The sequence below is a fragment of the Petaurus breviceps genome, unplaced genomic scaffold (genome assembly GCF_028583685.1).
Source record: "Petaurus breviceps papuanus isolate PSGF00001 unplaced genomic scaffold, PetGlider_PUasm1.0 90847, whole genome shotgun sequence".
Taxonomy (NCBI): Eukaryota; Metazoa; Chordata; class Mammalia; order Diprotodontia; family Petauridae; genus Petaurus; species Petaurus breviceps.
The window spans coordinates 20,766,372-20,782,643 of record NW_027187360.1 but is presented as its reverse complement, the minus strand read 5'-3'; the positions used below and the strand labels follow the sequence as shown (position 1 = coordinate 20,782,643).

Below are 16,272 nucleotides of genomic sequence, written 5' to 3'. Positions count from 1 at the left end.
GTGTGTGTGTGTGTGTGTGTGTGTGTGTGTGTGTGTGTGTGTGTGTGTTAAGTGTCTGAGGCCGGATCTGAACTCAGGGCTCTACTCACTGCGCCACCTAGCTGCCCCTAGCCCTCATTTTTACCTTAGCACAGTGCCTGACACATAGTAGGAACCAAATACATGTTTGTTGATTTAAATTGTTGGCTTTTGTTTCAAAGGGAAGACAAGGACATTTAAAGTGCTGGGTAATTTCCCAAATGCAATCCAGACTATTCTTCCTGCTACTTAAAATTCAATGTCCATCTGTGATGTCTATACTGTTGGTCCAGTTCAATGGGCAGTTCATTCAACTGCAATTAATCTGGATAATAAGCATTCTTCATACACTTAAGTTAGTGCTGTAGAGGTTGTTAGGTTGAACTCTTGTGAATGACTGTGAATCTTATTTAAGAGAACTTGTAATTCAAGTCAGTGACCATTGAAATTAAGTACTTCCTACATGCAACACACTAAGCACTACTGATACAAAGAAAGGTTAAAAAAAAAACAATCCTTGCCCTCAGGAAGCTCACAGCCTGAGAGGGACAAAATGCAAACAATGATGTATAAACAAGATAAAGACAGAAGAAACTGGAAAACGTCCCAGAGGAAAGATACTAAGACTAAGGAGAATTGGGAAAGACTTCTTACAGAAGGTGAGACTTCAGCTGAGACTTCAAACAATCCAGGAGAAGAGGGTGAGGAGGGAGAGAATTCCAAGCAAAGGGGATGCTGGGAAAAAAATGCATGGATTTGGGAATTTGAAGGTCTTGGCTGAGGAACAGCAAGGAGGCCAATTTCATTGGGTCACAGAGTAGATAGGGGTCTAGAAATAAAGTGTAAGAAAACTAGACCAGTAAGAAGGAACCAGGTTATACAGGGTTTTGAATTCCAGAGTCTATTTTATATTTCGTCCTGGTGGTGATAAGGAAACTAGAGGACCAGAACTAGAATAGGGAACTAGAGGTAATATGGAACCACTTGGTTTATTGAATGGAAGGTAATATGGTCAGACCTGTGCTTTGGGGAGTTTTATTTGACAGCTGAGTGGAGGACAGACTGGAGGCAAGAAGATCAACCAGCAACTTATTGCAATAGTGTGGGCATGAGGTGATGAGTGTCAGCACCAGAGTGGTAGTAGCATCAGTGGCGAGGAGGGAGGTAGAGTACCAATGGAGACATTGTCAAAGGTGACAGAAACAATGGAGAGAAGACTATAAGTGAGAGGTTACAAATGTAAGTAGATTGGCAATAGATTAGATATGGGGATGGGGGTTGAGAGAGAGTGAGGAGTCAAGAATGATACCTAGGTTGTCATCCTAGGTGAGTAGGAGCACATGGCACCTCCATGAATAAGGAAGCTAAGAAGAAGGAAGAATTTGGTAGGAGATGATGATGAATTCAGTTTGGGACATGTTATGCCACACTAACTAGCCTAAGATACAAAAGCAATTAGAGGAGGACCTCCTCCATGCTGAGTAGACTCCTGAGAAGACTTCCATAAGGACAGAGACAAAGGTTGCCATCCAATGTGATCTGCACTGCTATAGGGACCACTCAAACTTCACAAGTGTAAGATCAGAGAGGTAACAGTTTGTTTGAAAGTGATCTGGTGGGGTGGCTAGGTGGCTCAGTGAATAGAGCACTGGCCCTGGAGTCAGGAGGATCTGAGTTCAAATTCGGCTTCAGACACTTAACATAATAACTAGCCATGTGACCTTGGGCAAGTCACTTAACCCCAATTGCCCTCAAAAAAAAAAAAAGAAAGTTATCTGAGAGTTTTAGTGGATCGCAATCTCGATATGAATCAACAATACAATGGGAGAGCTAAAGCTCTGGGCTCCACTAAGACTGGCATAGTTTCCAGGAAGACAGTGCTCTGTACTCTGCTCTGGTGAGGCCACTAGAATATTCTGAGCTCCACAGTGTAAGAAGGACACTGATAAGTTGTAGAGTGTCCAGAGGAGGGTAACTGGAATGGTGAAGAGTCTTGAGTCCACACCATATGAGAAACAATTGAAAGATGTTTATTCTGGAGAAGAAAAACCTAGAGACATAAATGTTCCACTCAACTTTTCAAGGACCATCATATGGGATAAAGATTACGTTTGTCATAGTGGATAGAGAGCCAACTTCCAATTAACAGAGACCTGGGTTCAAGCTCCACCCCTGACATAAACTGGCTGTGTGACTGTGGACAAGTCATTTAATCTCTCAGCACTCAAGGCAACTCACTAAGGTTATAATTTGAAGAGAAAGTTCCTACCTGCATTGATAAAGGAAGTTCTTTCATGTTCAAGTTCCCTGTGCCTATAGGTATATAGCCCATAAAATCATAGGCTCAATCCCTATCCTTATCACTTTTTGGCCCCACAGAGCAGAACCAGGAAGCACTTTGGGGAAGTCATAGAGACCAGCTTAGGCTTAATATGATGGAAAACTTCCTAACCATTAGACTATCCAAAAGTGAAACTGACCTCTTTGAGAGGTATTGGGTTCCTTCATCATACGTCTTCTAGTCAAGGTTCACCAACAACTTGTTGGGTGGATTACAGTGGGAATTCCTATAGTAGGTGATTCTGATGAAGTTAAAGACCCATTATTGCAATGGAATAAGATGTGGCCCCAAACAACTGGCCTTCTAAGCCATTATTCACTAAAACCAAGAGCCTGACATTCTTTCTTGTGCCTTCCAGACACCAACCATGCTGAGTCCTCAAAACCAGAGTCTGACGAGCTGGATACCTCAGACAGTGAGGTTTGTTCCTGCTACCTGGGACATGGGGGCACCAAAGGGGAAGACGGTTGAATGAGAATGACCTGGGAAAATAACATGAGGGGAAGGATGGAATCAGTCATAGATTTGAAGCCAGAGGAGCTGAGTTCAAATCCCAGCTTAGCTACTAGCTGTGGGTCCCTCTCTGAGTTATAGTTTACTCTTCTATAAAATGAGGTGGTTGGACTCCATTATCTCTAACCCATCTAGCTCCAAACTCTATGATTCTATGACTTGGGATTAGAAGGTACTTTGTTCTAACCTAAGCAACGTCTCTCATGTGCTTCAGGTGGCTCCTAATTGCAACCCAGGGACCAACCAAGATACCCAGGGAGAAGACCTAAGGTATTTTTGTGTGAAGGATAAAATACAAGGATTGCCCAAGAAACGGAAACGAGGACAAGATCTATGGAGTAAAGGTAAAAGGGAAGGGGGCCCAGCCTAAAGAGTTGGCTTTTCCAAGAGGGTGAGGGGCATTATGGAAGAGACAGGAGGAGACAATAGGGGAGAAGGAGAGCAGGCACTGTCTGACTTTTACATTTGTGTGCCTGATACATAATAGTCATCTATGTTAATGAGCACTTGCTTTGGAGACGAATTTAAAAAACAAGACAGTCCTGGCCCTCAAAGGAATTATATTCTATCAAGCAGGATATACCATACCATGCTGCCCTTTCTTTTCTCTGGGGCTCAGTTTCCTCACCTGTAAATGAAGGGTCTGGCCTGAAAGATCTATGAGGTTGCTTCCAGCTGGAGTGATTTAAGGCATTATGGAAGAGAAAGAAAGAAAAAAATGAATGGAAATAATGTGTGGGCGATCAAAAGGCTAAAGGTATCATACAAAGGGACCTATTGTCATCACTGCTACCATTATCCTGCTCTATAACAAAGGTTCCAAATCAAGTGTCAGAAACTATTGTGGGCCCTTCCCAGGGTCCTGGGACCCAAGCCCTGGCCTTGATGGATTAGGATCCAAACTACCATTTAAAAGCAGAAGAGCTACAGAGGGCAAAGCCTGACTATTTGTTCCCACCACAAGAAGTTCATGCTGCTCAAACATTTGCCTAGGGTGATACTATTTGGGTTTGAGTTCCCTGTGATAAGACACGGTGCCCTGTACATTGGGAACCCCACGTATCTCTCCAGCCCAGGGAACTTCCTGCTAATGGTTAGCCACCCAGGCTTGGCAACCAGGGCTCTGAAAGAGCCCGCTTTCACACATAAGCTAATACGTGTGAGTCCCTCAGTGTTTATCCAAGCAATACCCAGAAACATGGATTGACAGCGGAGGCCACCCACTCCACAATAAGCTATTGACATTTGGAGAAAGCTTTTATGCAACTCCTGTTTATTTTCCAGACAAGCTATAGTAGTTGGACTTTCCAACAATGGCATGGGTTATGCAGCTATTTCCTACTGGTGAATAAGCAGAAAATTGCCCTTGATAAGCCCAAGCTTTAAGCAGCCCTGAGCTCAGTAGCCGTATCCTGCCTCATCATGCAAACCAGATGTTTTGCAGAATGGTACAGATGGGCCCCAAGGGACCATGAGTGGGGAAGCTGTGGGTTTATTAAATCAGTTCTTTGCTTTGGTACAGTTCAGGATGGGATACTGTCAGGAACTTCCTGGTTTCATCTGCGGAATCTTGGTCATAATGGATTTTCCTGAATTCCCAAAGATAGCAGAGGGGCTCAGCCTCTGACTTGGGGTTATCCTACATCTTAATTTTTTACTTCTTTTTGAGCATTTGAAGTATTTTCTTTTTTAGTCCAGATGAGTATTTTTAATGAGTGTGGGTAATTCCCAGTGTGGAAACACCCTCCACTGATAGAGATCAGCAACTCATCTGTAACCTGTAATCTTAGAGAGCTTCTGGGAGCACTGACAAATTTTTATGTGACTTGCCATGCAGCTAGGTGGCGCCATAGTGCGTAGAGTGCTGGGCCTGGAATCAAGAAGACCAGAGCTCAAATCTGACCTCAGATACTTACTAGCTGTGTAACCTTAGCCAAGTCACTTAATCCTGTCTGCCTCAGTTTCCTCATCTGCAAAATAAGTGGAGAAGGAAATGGCAAACCACTCCAGTATCTTTGCCAAGAAAACCCTGAATGAAGAGTTGGACACAACTGAAAATGACTGAACGCCAACCACGCAGCTTATACGTATCACAGGCAGGATGTGAACATTGGTCTTCCTGATTCCAAGAGCAGCCCTCGATCTCCTACCTCTTATTTACTTCTCCTGTAATGGAAATACTATTAAAAGAAAAAAAACAACAGTGTCCTACAAGGTGGGACTCCCATAGAGCTAGCCTGGTTGCCCCCTGGAGCATACCACAAAGCAGAGTCCACGGGCCCAGGCCACAGCTGCTCATTTTTGCAGAGAAAGGGCCCACAAAGTAGAATTCCTGCCCTTAGTCATGTATGCCCAGAGTATGTCCCCCCCTTGCACTATGAGGAAGTCTTCTCTGATGTCTTACCAGCAAGCAATCTTTACTCTACCCTTGTTTGTTGCTGTTCTTTTGGGGGAGTTTTTGGAGGCAATCAGGGTTAAGTGACTTGCCCAGGGTCACACAGCTAGTAAGTGCCTGAAGCCAGATTTGAACTCAGGTCCTCCTGACTCCAGAACAAGCACTCTACTCACTGTGCTGCCTAGTTGCTCCATATGGTTTGTTTTTGTCTTTGTTTTTTGCCCCTGGTTTTAAGGGACTCTGGATTCAAGATCTGTAATTAAATTCTGAGGTAGCAACAAAAAGGATCACCTCCCTGAAAGTGGCTCTCTACATCCTGAGATAGAAAGAAGCCCAGACTTGCCACCAAGGAAGCATAAGGAGCCAGAACACAGCACTAATCCCCTAGGTACACCTTCAAAGTTAGGTGAACCTTCCAAGAAAATTCTTCCCGCACAGACACCCTAGGCATAAAGTAGCAGCAAAGCAAATGCTTCTTACCCTATGCCTCTTATTCCATAAGTGGCCAGGGAAAAGTATTATTTCTCTATGTCATGTAAGTCAATGACAGGACTCAACGTAAATCGAATCATTTTAGAGGGAAAATGCCCAATCTAGGATGTCCCTCCCCCCAGGGAACAGAGAGTTTTATGACAAGGAGGAAGACATCAGTTGTCTAAGCCACTGGAAAATCAGCCTGAGCCCCACACTAAAGGGATAAGCCCAACTTCCAGAGAAAGCACTGCACTATGTTTCTGGTGGCCCAAAAGGCTTTTTTAAGAATGAAACTCTCAAGGTGGCTAGATGGCTGTGAATAGAGTGCCGGCCCTGAAGTCAGGAGGACCTGAGTTCAAGTCTGGCCTCAGACACTTAATACTTACTAGCTGTGTGACTTTGGGCAAGTCACTTAACCCCAACTGCCCTGCCTTCCCCCCTCTAAAAATTTTCTTTAAAAAGAGTAAAACTCTCCTTTGTCAAGAATCCAAATTATCAGAAAGTTCAGCCTGGATAACCTGACTGTATCATAGACTTAGAACTGGAACAGACAGGTTGCCTAGTCAAACCCCTCAATTTTACAGTTGAAGAACTGAGGCTAAAGAGGTTAAGTGACTTGCCCAGGGTCACACAAATAGAATGTAGCCGAGGCAGGTCTTCTTATTCCAAATACAGCATCACTTTCCACCACACTAGGTTGCTTCTGTATGCTTTGCATGGTCTTCAGAAAGATGACCTTCCTTTACATTCAGAGTTCTCCAAAGAAGATTGACTTGTGTTGGGTAAGGTTTGAACACTGACTGGGTATTCTTTTCTTTTCTTTTTTAACTGACCATCCAATTGTCCACATATCCAGCCCCCAAATCTGGAGCTGATTATCAAACTAAGGCAATAAAAACCAAATCCAGGAACAAGTCTGATTGAATACTTTTGAGGGGAGGGGATTTCTGCTCAGGCATGGGCTGGATTTAGTGACCTCTCCCAGCTCTAAAATGCAAAGATTCTGTTATTCCTTTCTTGTCCCTGCTCTCCTACTTCAGGAAGATACATTTCCTTAGTCAATGCCTCCATTCCTGGAAGATAATGTTCTTCCAGAAGTAAATGCCTCCACAATCCAGAAAGAATGCTTAATGCGTATTGGCTGGGAACACGGGACTGGGTATCTGGCTGCACTTCTCAAAAGGGTCTCCTCCACAATGCTTGAGAGTCTTTCTACTGTTCCAACCTTAAGTGGCAGCAATTATAGAGTTCGTTAAGTTAACAAACCTCCTATCTCCAAACACTTTTGAAAGAATTGGACAATGGATCATTCACAGCTTAGTATGACTTAATTTATCAAAGTTTTTCTCCTAACTTCTGGCCAAAAGTTTCCATATAGAGGGCCTGGGAGCTATGATTGGGAAGGTACTTTGGAAACAGAGCCCTGAAAAGGGTGAGAAAAGACAGGCCTAGGTGGCTTGCTTTTTGGACTGCCAGAAAGCCCAGGACTTCTGGAGAACAGGAAAGGGGGATCCTTGGACAGTAAGGAAGATGTGTGGAAATAAAAGTGAGTGGGTGCCTGATCAGCAACTTGCCTAGCACAAGCCCTTGTCTCAGATCATTTGTGTCCATTTTCCCCAGGGTCTCTCACATCTGATGAACCATTTAGCCCTTTTTCTGAAAGATTCCCCCACCCTGATGTTAATTCCCGTGTCTGGCTTCCTGTTTGCAGTAGCTAAGAAGTCCCCAAGAGGAAGAAGGAGAGCGAAAGGGGTCTCAGCCCAGACTGAAGAAGAGGAAAGCCCAAAGGAAGAAGATAATCCCAGCCCTGCTTCAAGCAATGGGGCCTCAGAGGAGACATCCATGAGCGGGCCATGAGTGGGAATTCAGGAAGTTTTGTTTCCATTAAGATATAAAAAAAAAGGAACTTGACATAAAATGGCCAAGTGACCAAGAACAGTATCTCCAAACCTCAAAGTGCCAGCAGTCTTAGACTGTGTGGGCTCCATCCTCAATACTGGATTCCAACATCACTATGTACTTCTCCCAGGGGAGAAGAGTAAGGCTAGCAGAGGATATTTTGAAAACTTGATTTGGCAGGGAGGGGAAGAGGTGAACAGGGATAAATCTTTTTTAACTAGTTCCTAAAAGCTCAAACCACCTCAGCAAGCAAGAGATGGTGCAAATTCAGGAATCTCTCTAGCCTCCACTCTTCTCTTAAGTAAAATGCTCATAACCCATCTTTGATGGTAAACTCTGAAGACTGTGAGCAAATGGCTGATTGGTTCTTACATGAAGGAGAAGCACTTTGATGAATGAGAAAAGGCCCTGGGAATAGAAAGAAGGGTTTGCAAAGGATGTATGAGACTTAATCCTCCTCTCGGAGTGGGGAATTTTTTTCTGCCTAATATTTGTGTCCAGCCTTCAGGCTCAGAGTCTAATTCTTGGAAGAAGCATTAGCATCTTCTCCTTCCTTAGGGGAAAGTCAAATAGTAATTGAATGGATCTGGGAGGTGGATAGTCCAAGGCTTCAGATCAGGTAGACTTGGAACAGAGGGGGTAGAAGGGAAGAAAGGGGAAGAATGGAAGGTGCTTTTTGCATATAATTCAGTTCAACAAACTAAGGGTTAAACTATGTGGCTTGGACCATAAGGGGTACAGTGCCAGGCAGGTCAATGAGGTCTTTAAACCTACACTGAAAACCACAATGTGATAGTGCATCTCCTTGGCCAAAAATTCATATGTCTGCCACTCTCTGAGCTTAGAGATACTCACCTGCCTTCCTCTCAGAAGGGAGAGACAACAGGAACATAGTGGCCACTGGTCAGATAGAGAGACGGTTGGCTCTAAGACCCTCCCATCTCTCTACAAGAGAAGGATCCCATGACAGCCCTCAGAAACTACACCTTACTGACTCTACCAACTCTCAATTATCCTCAGGTACCATTTGAGAGCAGGCCTACTAGAATCCACAAATAATCCAAACCTTGTTATAGCCAATAGATTCAGCTCTCTCCCATAAAGTCAACAAGTCTTGATTATGGACCTTCTTTGTATATAACAATATCCATGGCCTTGTGCTAGCCTACATTCTAGGAGAGACAGGAGACTCAATCCTTGCCCTCAGGAGCTCACAGTCGAACTGAGGAAACCAGACTGAACAATGTACAATACAATATAATTCAATTCAACAAACTAAGGGTTAAACAATGTGGCTTGGACCATAAGGGGTACAATGCCAGGCAGGTCAATGAGGTCTTTAAACCTACACTGAAAACCACAATGTGATAGTGCATGTCCTTGGCCAAAAATGAAGCCATTATTGGCAAAGGCTGTATTTCTGAGGACTAGGACCCTCAGGATCCCTGGATTTTTACATTGGTCAAACCTCCTACCCTTATGTTTCTCCTCTAGACCTCTCAGGGACTGCAGTCAAAGTTGACCTTGAGGTTTTCAGCCTGGAAGACTGGGAGGATGAAATACCATTGGTAGAAACTGATGTGGGAAGTGAGAAGGTGGGACATATGGGGGGAAGGGTGTGATAATGATGAGTTCAGTTTTAGCCATGTTGAGTTAGAAGTGCCAGCAGGACATCTTGATATAGGCATGCAAGAAGCTAAGGAAAATTTCCTCCCTGGAGATAGTCCGAGAAAAGCTAGATGATCTCTGATTAGGCATTTATAGAGGGGATTATTGCTGGGGTATGGATAGGACTAGAAAACCTCTGTGTTCCCTTTGAACTTCAGGATTCTATGATTATGTGAAGAACGGGGTACATGGTGGCCAGATGTCTCTCAGTGTGAGTAAAAACTGGATTTATACCGAAAGATAAGTTAAGAACCAAATCGGGTTTTACAAAGGGATGCATGGACTTTTAATTAGAAGAGATTGGTCAGAAGTCACCTGAAACAGACCATGAGCTTTTTTTCTACTAAAACCCTGATAAGGGATCATCCAGCCTTTGCTTGGATGCATTTCTCTACAGAGAGGTTTAAAGTGTTCTCGTGTATTTAGAAATGACTTGGTTTCTAAATTCAATTCACAGGCAACATTTAGGCCACAGCTCTATTGTGTAGATTAAGGGTCCCCTGTAAAAAGTCCTAAATTGGGCAGTCAGGGTGCAGAGAATGAGAAAAAGTTCACTCTGAAGCCTTCACACTTTAGAAGTTTGTTGGTTTGGTTTTTTCTCTTTTTTTTCTCATAGTCTGGGTGTGCCACCTAGCGGAGAAGCCTGGTAATACTGTATTTTACCAAAGCTAAAGATGGCAGGGAGGAAAGTCATAGACAAACTAATCAGACAAGACTAACAGTTAATCAGAAAAGGGAATCAATAGGTAGAGTGCACTTAATTCCAAAATGGCGGGCATTAGACAGTAATTCTGGGTTTTCTCTTAATCTTTGTGGTCCATAGGCTTGGAGGATATCCAAAAATCCTTCTGTTGAACATTTTTTTTTCTCAATTCAAAACACTGTGATATGAAATTTAATTCTGTGCTGTGTTCTTACCATTAAAATATGTGAAGAGTTTTGTGAAAATAAAATTTCAAATGGAATCCAGTGTGATTTGCAGAATCTCTGGGTTGGAAGGAACAATACAGGTTACCAAGTCCATCCTCCCACTCCATGCAGGAACCTTCTATGACATGTCTAAAAGGTCATTCAAGTCCCTGCTTGGGTACATCCTGTGATGGGGAGGCCATTATCCCATGAGGCACCCACTCCATTGCTGGTCCCTTCTGGTGGTGAGAAAGCTCTTCCTTATGCTGAACCAAAATCTGCCCTCTTGTCATTGCTACATTTCTATCACAAGTCCAGCCCTCAAGAGCTACACAGAATGTCTACTTACTACCTCTTCTATATGAAAAGCCTTCAGTTATCTGAAGGTAGAAGTGTGATGCAGCAGAAAAGGTTTTGATTCAGAGGACTTGGGTTCAAATCCCAGTTCCCCTATTTACTAACTATTTACTATTACAACCCTGAGCAAATCAATTAACCTCTCTGGGTCTCAGTTTTCCTCAACAGTAAAATCAAGAGATTGGGCATGACAATCTCTAAGATCCCTCCCAGCTCTGAATGCATGAGCCAATGTTCCTCCTCCACCTCCCAGGTAAATGCTCCCAAGTCCTTCAAGCATTCTTCATATAACACAGTTTCTAGCTGTCTTCTTTACCTTCCTGGTCACAATTTTCAAGACACACTCCAGCTTGCCAATGTCTTTCCTAAAATGTGGTATCTAGAACTGAGGTGGTCTGATTAGAACAGATGGCAGCAGAGACATAAGACTTCTATTAATATAGCCCAAGATACAATTTACTTCTTCGATTCCCGCAATGCATTTGGAAAGTAGGAAGGAGAGAGCATTAAGAAAGGGGGTGCCTGGGCGGATAGGTGGCACAGTGAATAGAGCACTGGCCCTGGAGTCAGGAGGACCTGAATTCAAATGCGGCTTCAGACACTTAACACAAAAACTACCTGTGTGACCTTGGGCAAGTCACTTAACCCCAATTGACCTCCAAAAAGCAAAAAAAGAAAAAAAGAAAGAGGGGCCCAGTAAGAAAAGGAGAGAGGTTCCATGTTCCCCAGTTTTATGATATCTCCAAGGCTATGTTCAACTCTACTTGATTCAAATCACTAGGATGTTTGGGTCCACACACCTCAGGCTATGGATTTCCAAAGCAGGTGGTGTATCTGATAAGAAATTTATTAAACTCTAGTTCTCCTTTCTCTTTATCTGGATTTTATCAGAATCGTTCCTCATAGAAAAATCTCCCTTCAGCCAATTGTGAGGGGAACTTAATGGATAGGATTAAATTAAATGGATAGGAGCTGGCACTGAGAAACACTGGCAAGGATAGAATGTCCTTGTCCTTGTACCTAGGAAAAGATACTTGCAACAGCATGCTCTGGGGGATGGTGACCAATTTTTCTGGGAAATTTTGAAGGCCTTCAAAGATCTTTTGGAGCCTGCTTGGAAGATACAGTCAGGGTGTTAGCATCTTCAGCTGAATTCCCACTATTTGTCTTTGATTTATGGTTTCAATGGTCAAATTATTCATAAGCCAGTAAATGTATAATGGAGTTCTCCATATTTAGCAAGGGTGATCCTTGGAAAACAAAGATTGTTTGTGGCTAAGAGTATATTCAAAGCCTTTCCAATATGGTAGAAACTGTTAGCTCTTGGGCTCTGCTGGAATAGCCTTAGAATAACAGAAATAAAAAGTGAAAAAATAAATATGTGGTATATTTGTCACAGAATACGATTTAAGAATAATTACAATTGCAGGCCCTTTGGTACAGTGGGAAGAACATTAAATTTGTGGTCAAAAGACCTAAGTTCAAATCCCTGATCAAGAATATATCATCAGTTTGACCTTGGTCAAGTCCCTCAACCTATTTGGGCCTCAATTTCCTCATCTGTCAAATGGAGTTGTACTTAATGACTTCAGAGGTCCCTTTCAGCTCTAAATCTATCATATGATCCAAAAGGACCATCTTCCACAATCCAGGGTTACTACAGAACACCAAGTGATCTCCAGAGAAATTCACAGAGCTAGGCATGGGAGGTTATGAGTAGAAGGGACCATCCCTAGTAACAAATCTTTTTTTTTCTTTTTTTTAGAGGGGGGAAGGGAGGGGCAGTTGGGGTGAAGTGACTTGCCCAAGGTCACAAGGCTAGTGTATCAAGTGTCTGAGGTCACATTTTAACTCAGGTCCTTCTGACTCCAGGCCCAGTGCTCTATTCACTGCGCCACCTAGCCGCCCCACCTGGTAACAAATCTTTAAGAGTCCTGCCCCAATCTTCAAAGCACGCACAAGAAGTTTTACCCTGAGTAATCAGAAGCAACCACAGCAGAGATCTCCTGAAAGTACATGGCACACCTGGAGTTCTCCCTGACTGACCAAGATCCCATTGGGTAATTCAGCCATGATCAGTGATGAAATGGAACCAAAGATCATGGCTAGGCCTAGAAGGCAGAGGCCCCCAAACCATCATTAACTTCAAAGGCCACTTTTAAGTTGAAGAGAATGAAAGGGTTAAAGGTCAAAAATACCAGCTGTAAAGAGTGTTATAAGAGCCAAAACAAAATCAATGAAACTATAAACTCTGATGCAAGAGGGGTGACTAGGTGGCACAGTGAGTAGAGAACCGGCCCTGGAGTCAGGAGGACAGGAGTTCAAACCTGGCCTTGGATACTTAAAAAAAAAAAAAAACTAGCCATATAACCTTGGGCAAGTCACTTAACCCCAGTTGCCCTACTTTCCCCCTCCAAAAAGCAAAAAAAAAAAAAACAAATTCTGATGCAAGAAAACACAAATGCTAAGAATGAGCTCTACATTCCCAAAGTCTAAAATGTGGTTTTCATGTTAGATTTTTGGATTTGTACAATCCATTATCCCATTAGGACACTCACCACCCTACCTGCCCACCACAGCCTGGTGTGTAGATGCCTAGTTTTCTTCCTAGATCCTCTTTAGTAACTTCTGTCTCCAGACAGGAGTCCTGTCACACGTGCCTCAATTGCCCCATCTATGAAATAAGAACAAAAAGGTCAACTCTATCTTCCATTCACAAAGCTACCATAAAGACAAATGAGATGCTAGCTATTACATCACTTTGAAGTCTTTGGGAGTAAGGCTTGTAAATATATCAGTGATTACAGGACAGTGGTGGGAGCAAGTACCCATATAAATTCCTTGTTAAATGCTTCTTCAGTGAGTACAATGTACTCATGAAAGGCGTTAGGTTATTAAGTCATTCCAGTGAGTTTAATGGAAGCAAGGACTCATCATTTAAGCATTAGACCTTACTGACCAGCATAACTCACCACTAGGGGTGGCCTGTTCCCTTTCCTTCTTTTCCCTTCAGTGTCTCCCCAAATCCTTGGGTAACCTAGACCCCAGTCCATGCAGTCATACAGGAAACCTGCTCACATTACTTGAATGATCCAGGAATTACCCGTTCTAAAACCTTCAGTGAGATAGAACACCACCAGACCTAATTATACGTCCTACCTCTACACCTTCCGGACCCCCGAATACTTTCATCTGACTTGCTAGACCTTGCTACTTGTCCTATCGCTTTACCCTTAAGATTTCTGGACGTTTCCATAACGTTCTCCTGCTGAATTCTCTTGTTTGTGTTTTCCCTCTCAACTAGAGTGTGAGGTCCCTGGGAACTTTTTCTCTTCATATCCCCAGAACTAAGCCAAGTGCTTGGCACAAAAAAAAAAATGCTTAATAAAGGTTTTTTCATTTATTCATTTACTCATTCACTCACTCATCCATCAGATTCCCAGAACCTTAACTGCTTCCCTCAAAGCTGGTTCAAAGGTCTTTTGTTTTTAGCTCTATCTTCTACCCCAAACTAAAGTACCCTGATTCCTAAACCTAGAGGCATACTGATAAATGATTAAAATATATATATATATATATATATATATATATGCAGACACAAGTTTCATCTGCATTAATATTTTCTCTAGGATTTTCTTAAGTATAGACAATAAATAAAACCAAAATATCAAACCCTGATTTGTATTGTTTGCTGCTTTCTGAGGCGTAAATAGCCACATTGAAAAGTTAACAGTCCACCCTTAGGAGCCTGTACAAGTTGGCTCCAACACATTCCTGAATCCTAACATGAGTCCCTGAGACTAGTGAATTTTCCTGGCCCACACTTATGTGGCTCCCTAGACTCAGAAAACTGATGCATCTGAGCTCTAATTACCTGTGCTTCCTCCATCTCCTTTCCTAACACCAACTTTCCTCCACCTCGTTGTACTTAAGCATTCCAGATCACAGCCATGTGTTTGATGATAAAATAAAAGAGAATATAAAAATGCAGAATTGAAACAATAGGGTAAGGCCATTGGTAAAGCATAGAAATGAAAACCACCCAGTCTTAAATTAGGTGTCTTTAAACTTCCTAACCCACCCTATTCTATAGTTTCTCCCAGGTTTAATTTGACTAGCCTGATACTCCTGCCTTGTTATTGGTGCACTTTGTATCTACCTGACAAACAGGCATCTTTTCCTCAAAGTGGAAAAATAACCAGTCTTTGCAGGGGAAGAGGGACCCTTCTGCCTATTAAGAAATGTCTTCAGAATCATCAGCTGGAGGATAGGGACCAAATCCATTTAAGGGTCTGTGACCACCCCAACACTTAGCTAAGGAATACCATTTAGAAGTATTTTGTCTGTGTATTTATCCACCCAAATAAAATTTGGGATTCACCCAACTGGGCTCTCTGGACCAAGATCATTAGTCCATTCTTCTGATCCAAGGCTCACTGTCAGCAATTTTCTTGCTTCAACAGTATCCTGATGGCCAGGGCAAACTCTAGTGTCATTGCCTATATATTATGTAAACCTTTAGTTATGGTAACTATGCATTAAACTTCATGTCTTCCATCAAGGGAAAAAAAAAACAAGAAAATATAAATAGGCAAATTAGAACAGTTCCTATCACCTCACAATCAACATTCAGCCATTTCCAAAAACTATGCCACCCTTACTCCAGACTTTTCCTCATTTCTCTCCCACCAAAGCCCTAGGATCTGATAAAGAAGCTTTCAACTTATCCTGCTCACAGACCAGGCTTCCAGGACACTTCTGGACCATTTCCAAACCACACCACCATGTATGGCATGCCCAGGCTTCTTTCTAGATCTTCTTCATGTGTTGTCTTCTCTCATTGAATATAAGCTCCTTGAGGGCAGGGACTGTCTTGCTTCGTTTGTGTTTTTATCCTTGGCCCTTAGCACCAAGCCCAGAACATAGTAAGCTTGTAATAAATGCATTTTCATTCATTTATTCAAACTAATACACAGGTCATTTCTCAAAGTTCACAGATTACATCTCCTTTCTTTACAATTTAGCTGACCAAAGATCTTCTCCAGTGTTATACCATAGGGCCTGTGATTTGCCCATTGGAGCTTCATTCTTTTGGACTGTGTCTCCAAGACAACTATGTTCCCAAGAAGTGTAGCTCATTAAACCATTATCACCTATTAACAGGATGATTCAAGGAAAGCTAGGTGAGAGCAGTTCCCTGGAAAAATGACACCAGAGAGGGATATTTTTTTTTTTAGCTAACAGAGTCCTGAAAAAATGGAACCAAGTAGGAATTGGTTTTTATTGGCAGTGGGCAGAAAAGAAAGGGGATACTTCCCATGAAGGACATGACCACATTAAGGAAGCCAAGGTAGATGATTTGTGGAGGTAAGCAAGTACCAACTACAGCTCTGAAAAGGGCACTGAGTTCTCTTCCATTCTGAGGCAACCTGAAGGCAGCAGATTTTTCTTTTAACAGAGAGATATAAGAATTTCAGGACTAGTATTTGTAAAAACAGACTCAGTTGGGGCAGCCAGGTAGCACAGTGAGTAAGAGCACCAGCCCCAGACTCGGGATGACCTGGGATCGAATCCGGGCTCAGACACTTAGCACCCACCCAGAAACACCTGGCCATGTAACGTTGAGCAAGTTACTTAACACCAATTGCTTTAAAAAAAGAAAAGAAAAGAAAAAAAACAGACTCAGTCTATTGTCTGG

General features: G+C 42.7%; 1 protein-coding gene across 5 annotated transcripts in view; it reads left to right on the top strand.

The window, feature by feature from the left end:
* The window catches only part of RBBP8NL (RBBP8 N-terminal like), a 73,535-nt gene extending 63,262 nt beyond the window's left edge, over nt 1-10,273 (top strand). For 4 of the 5 annotated variants that reach the window (XM_069072553.1, XM_069072552.1, XM_069072551.1 and 1 more), the window contains 3 exons: nt 2,718-2,779; nt 3,087-3,216; nt 7,453-10,273. In XM_069072553.1, coding sequence (XP_068928654.1) covers nt 2,718-2,779; nt 3,087-3,216; nt 7,453-7,598 — 338 coding nt within the window. In that variant the 3' untranslated portion in view covers nt 7,599-10,273. The other variant, XM_069072554.1, reaches the window with a different exon arrangement.
* The last annotated feature ends 5,999 nt before the right edge of the window (nt 10,274-16,272 follow it).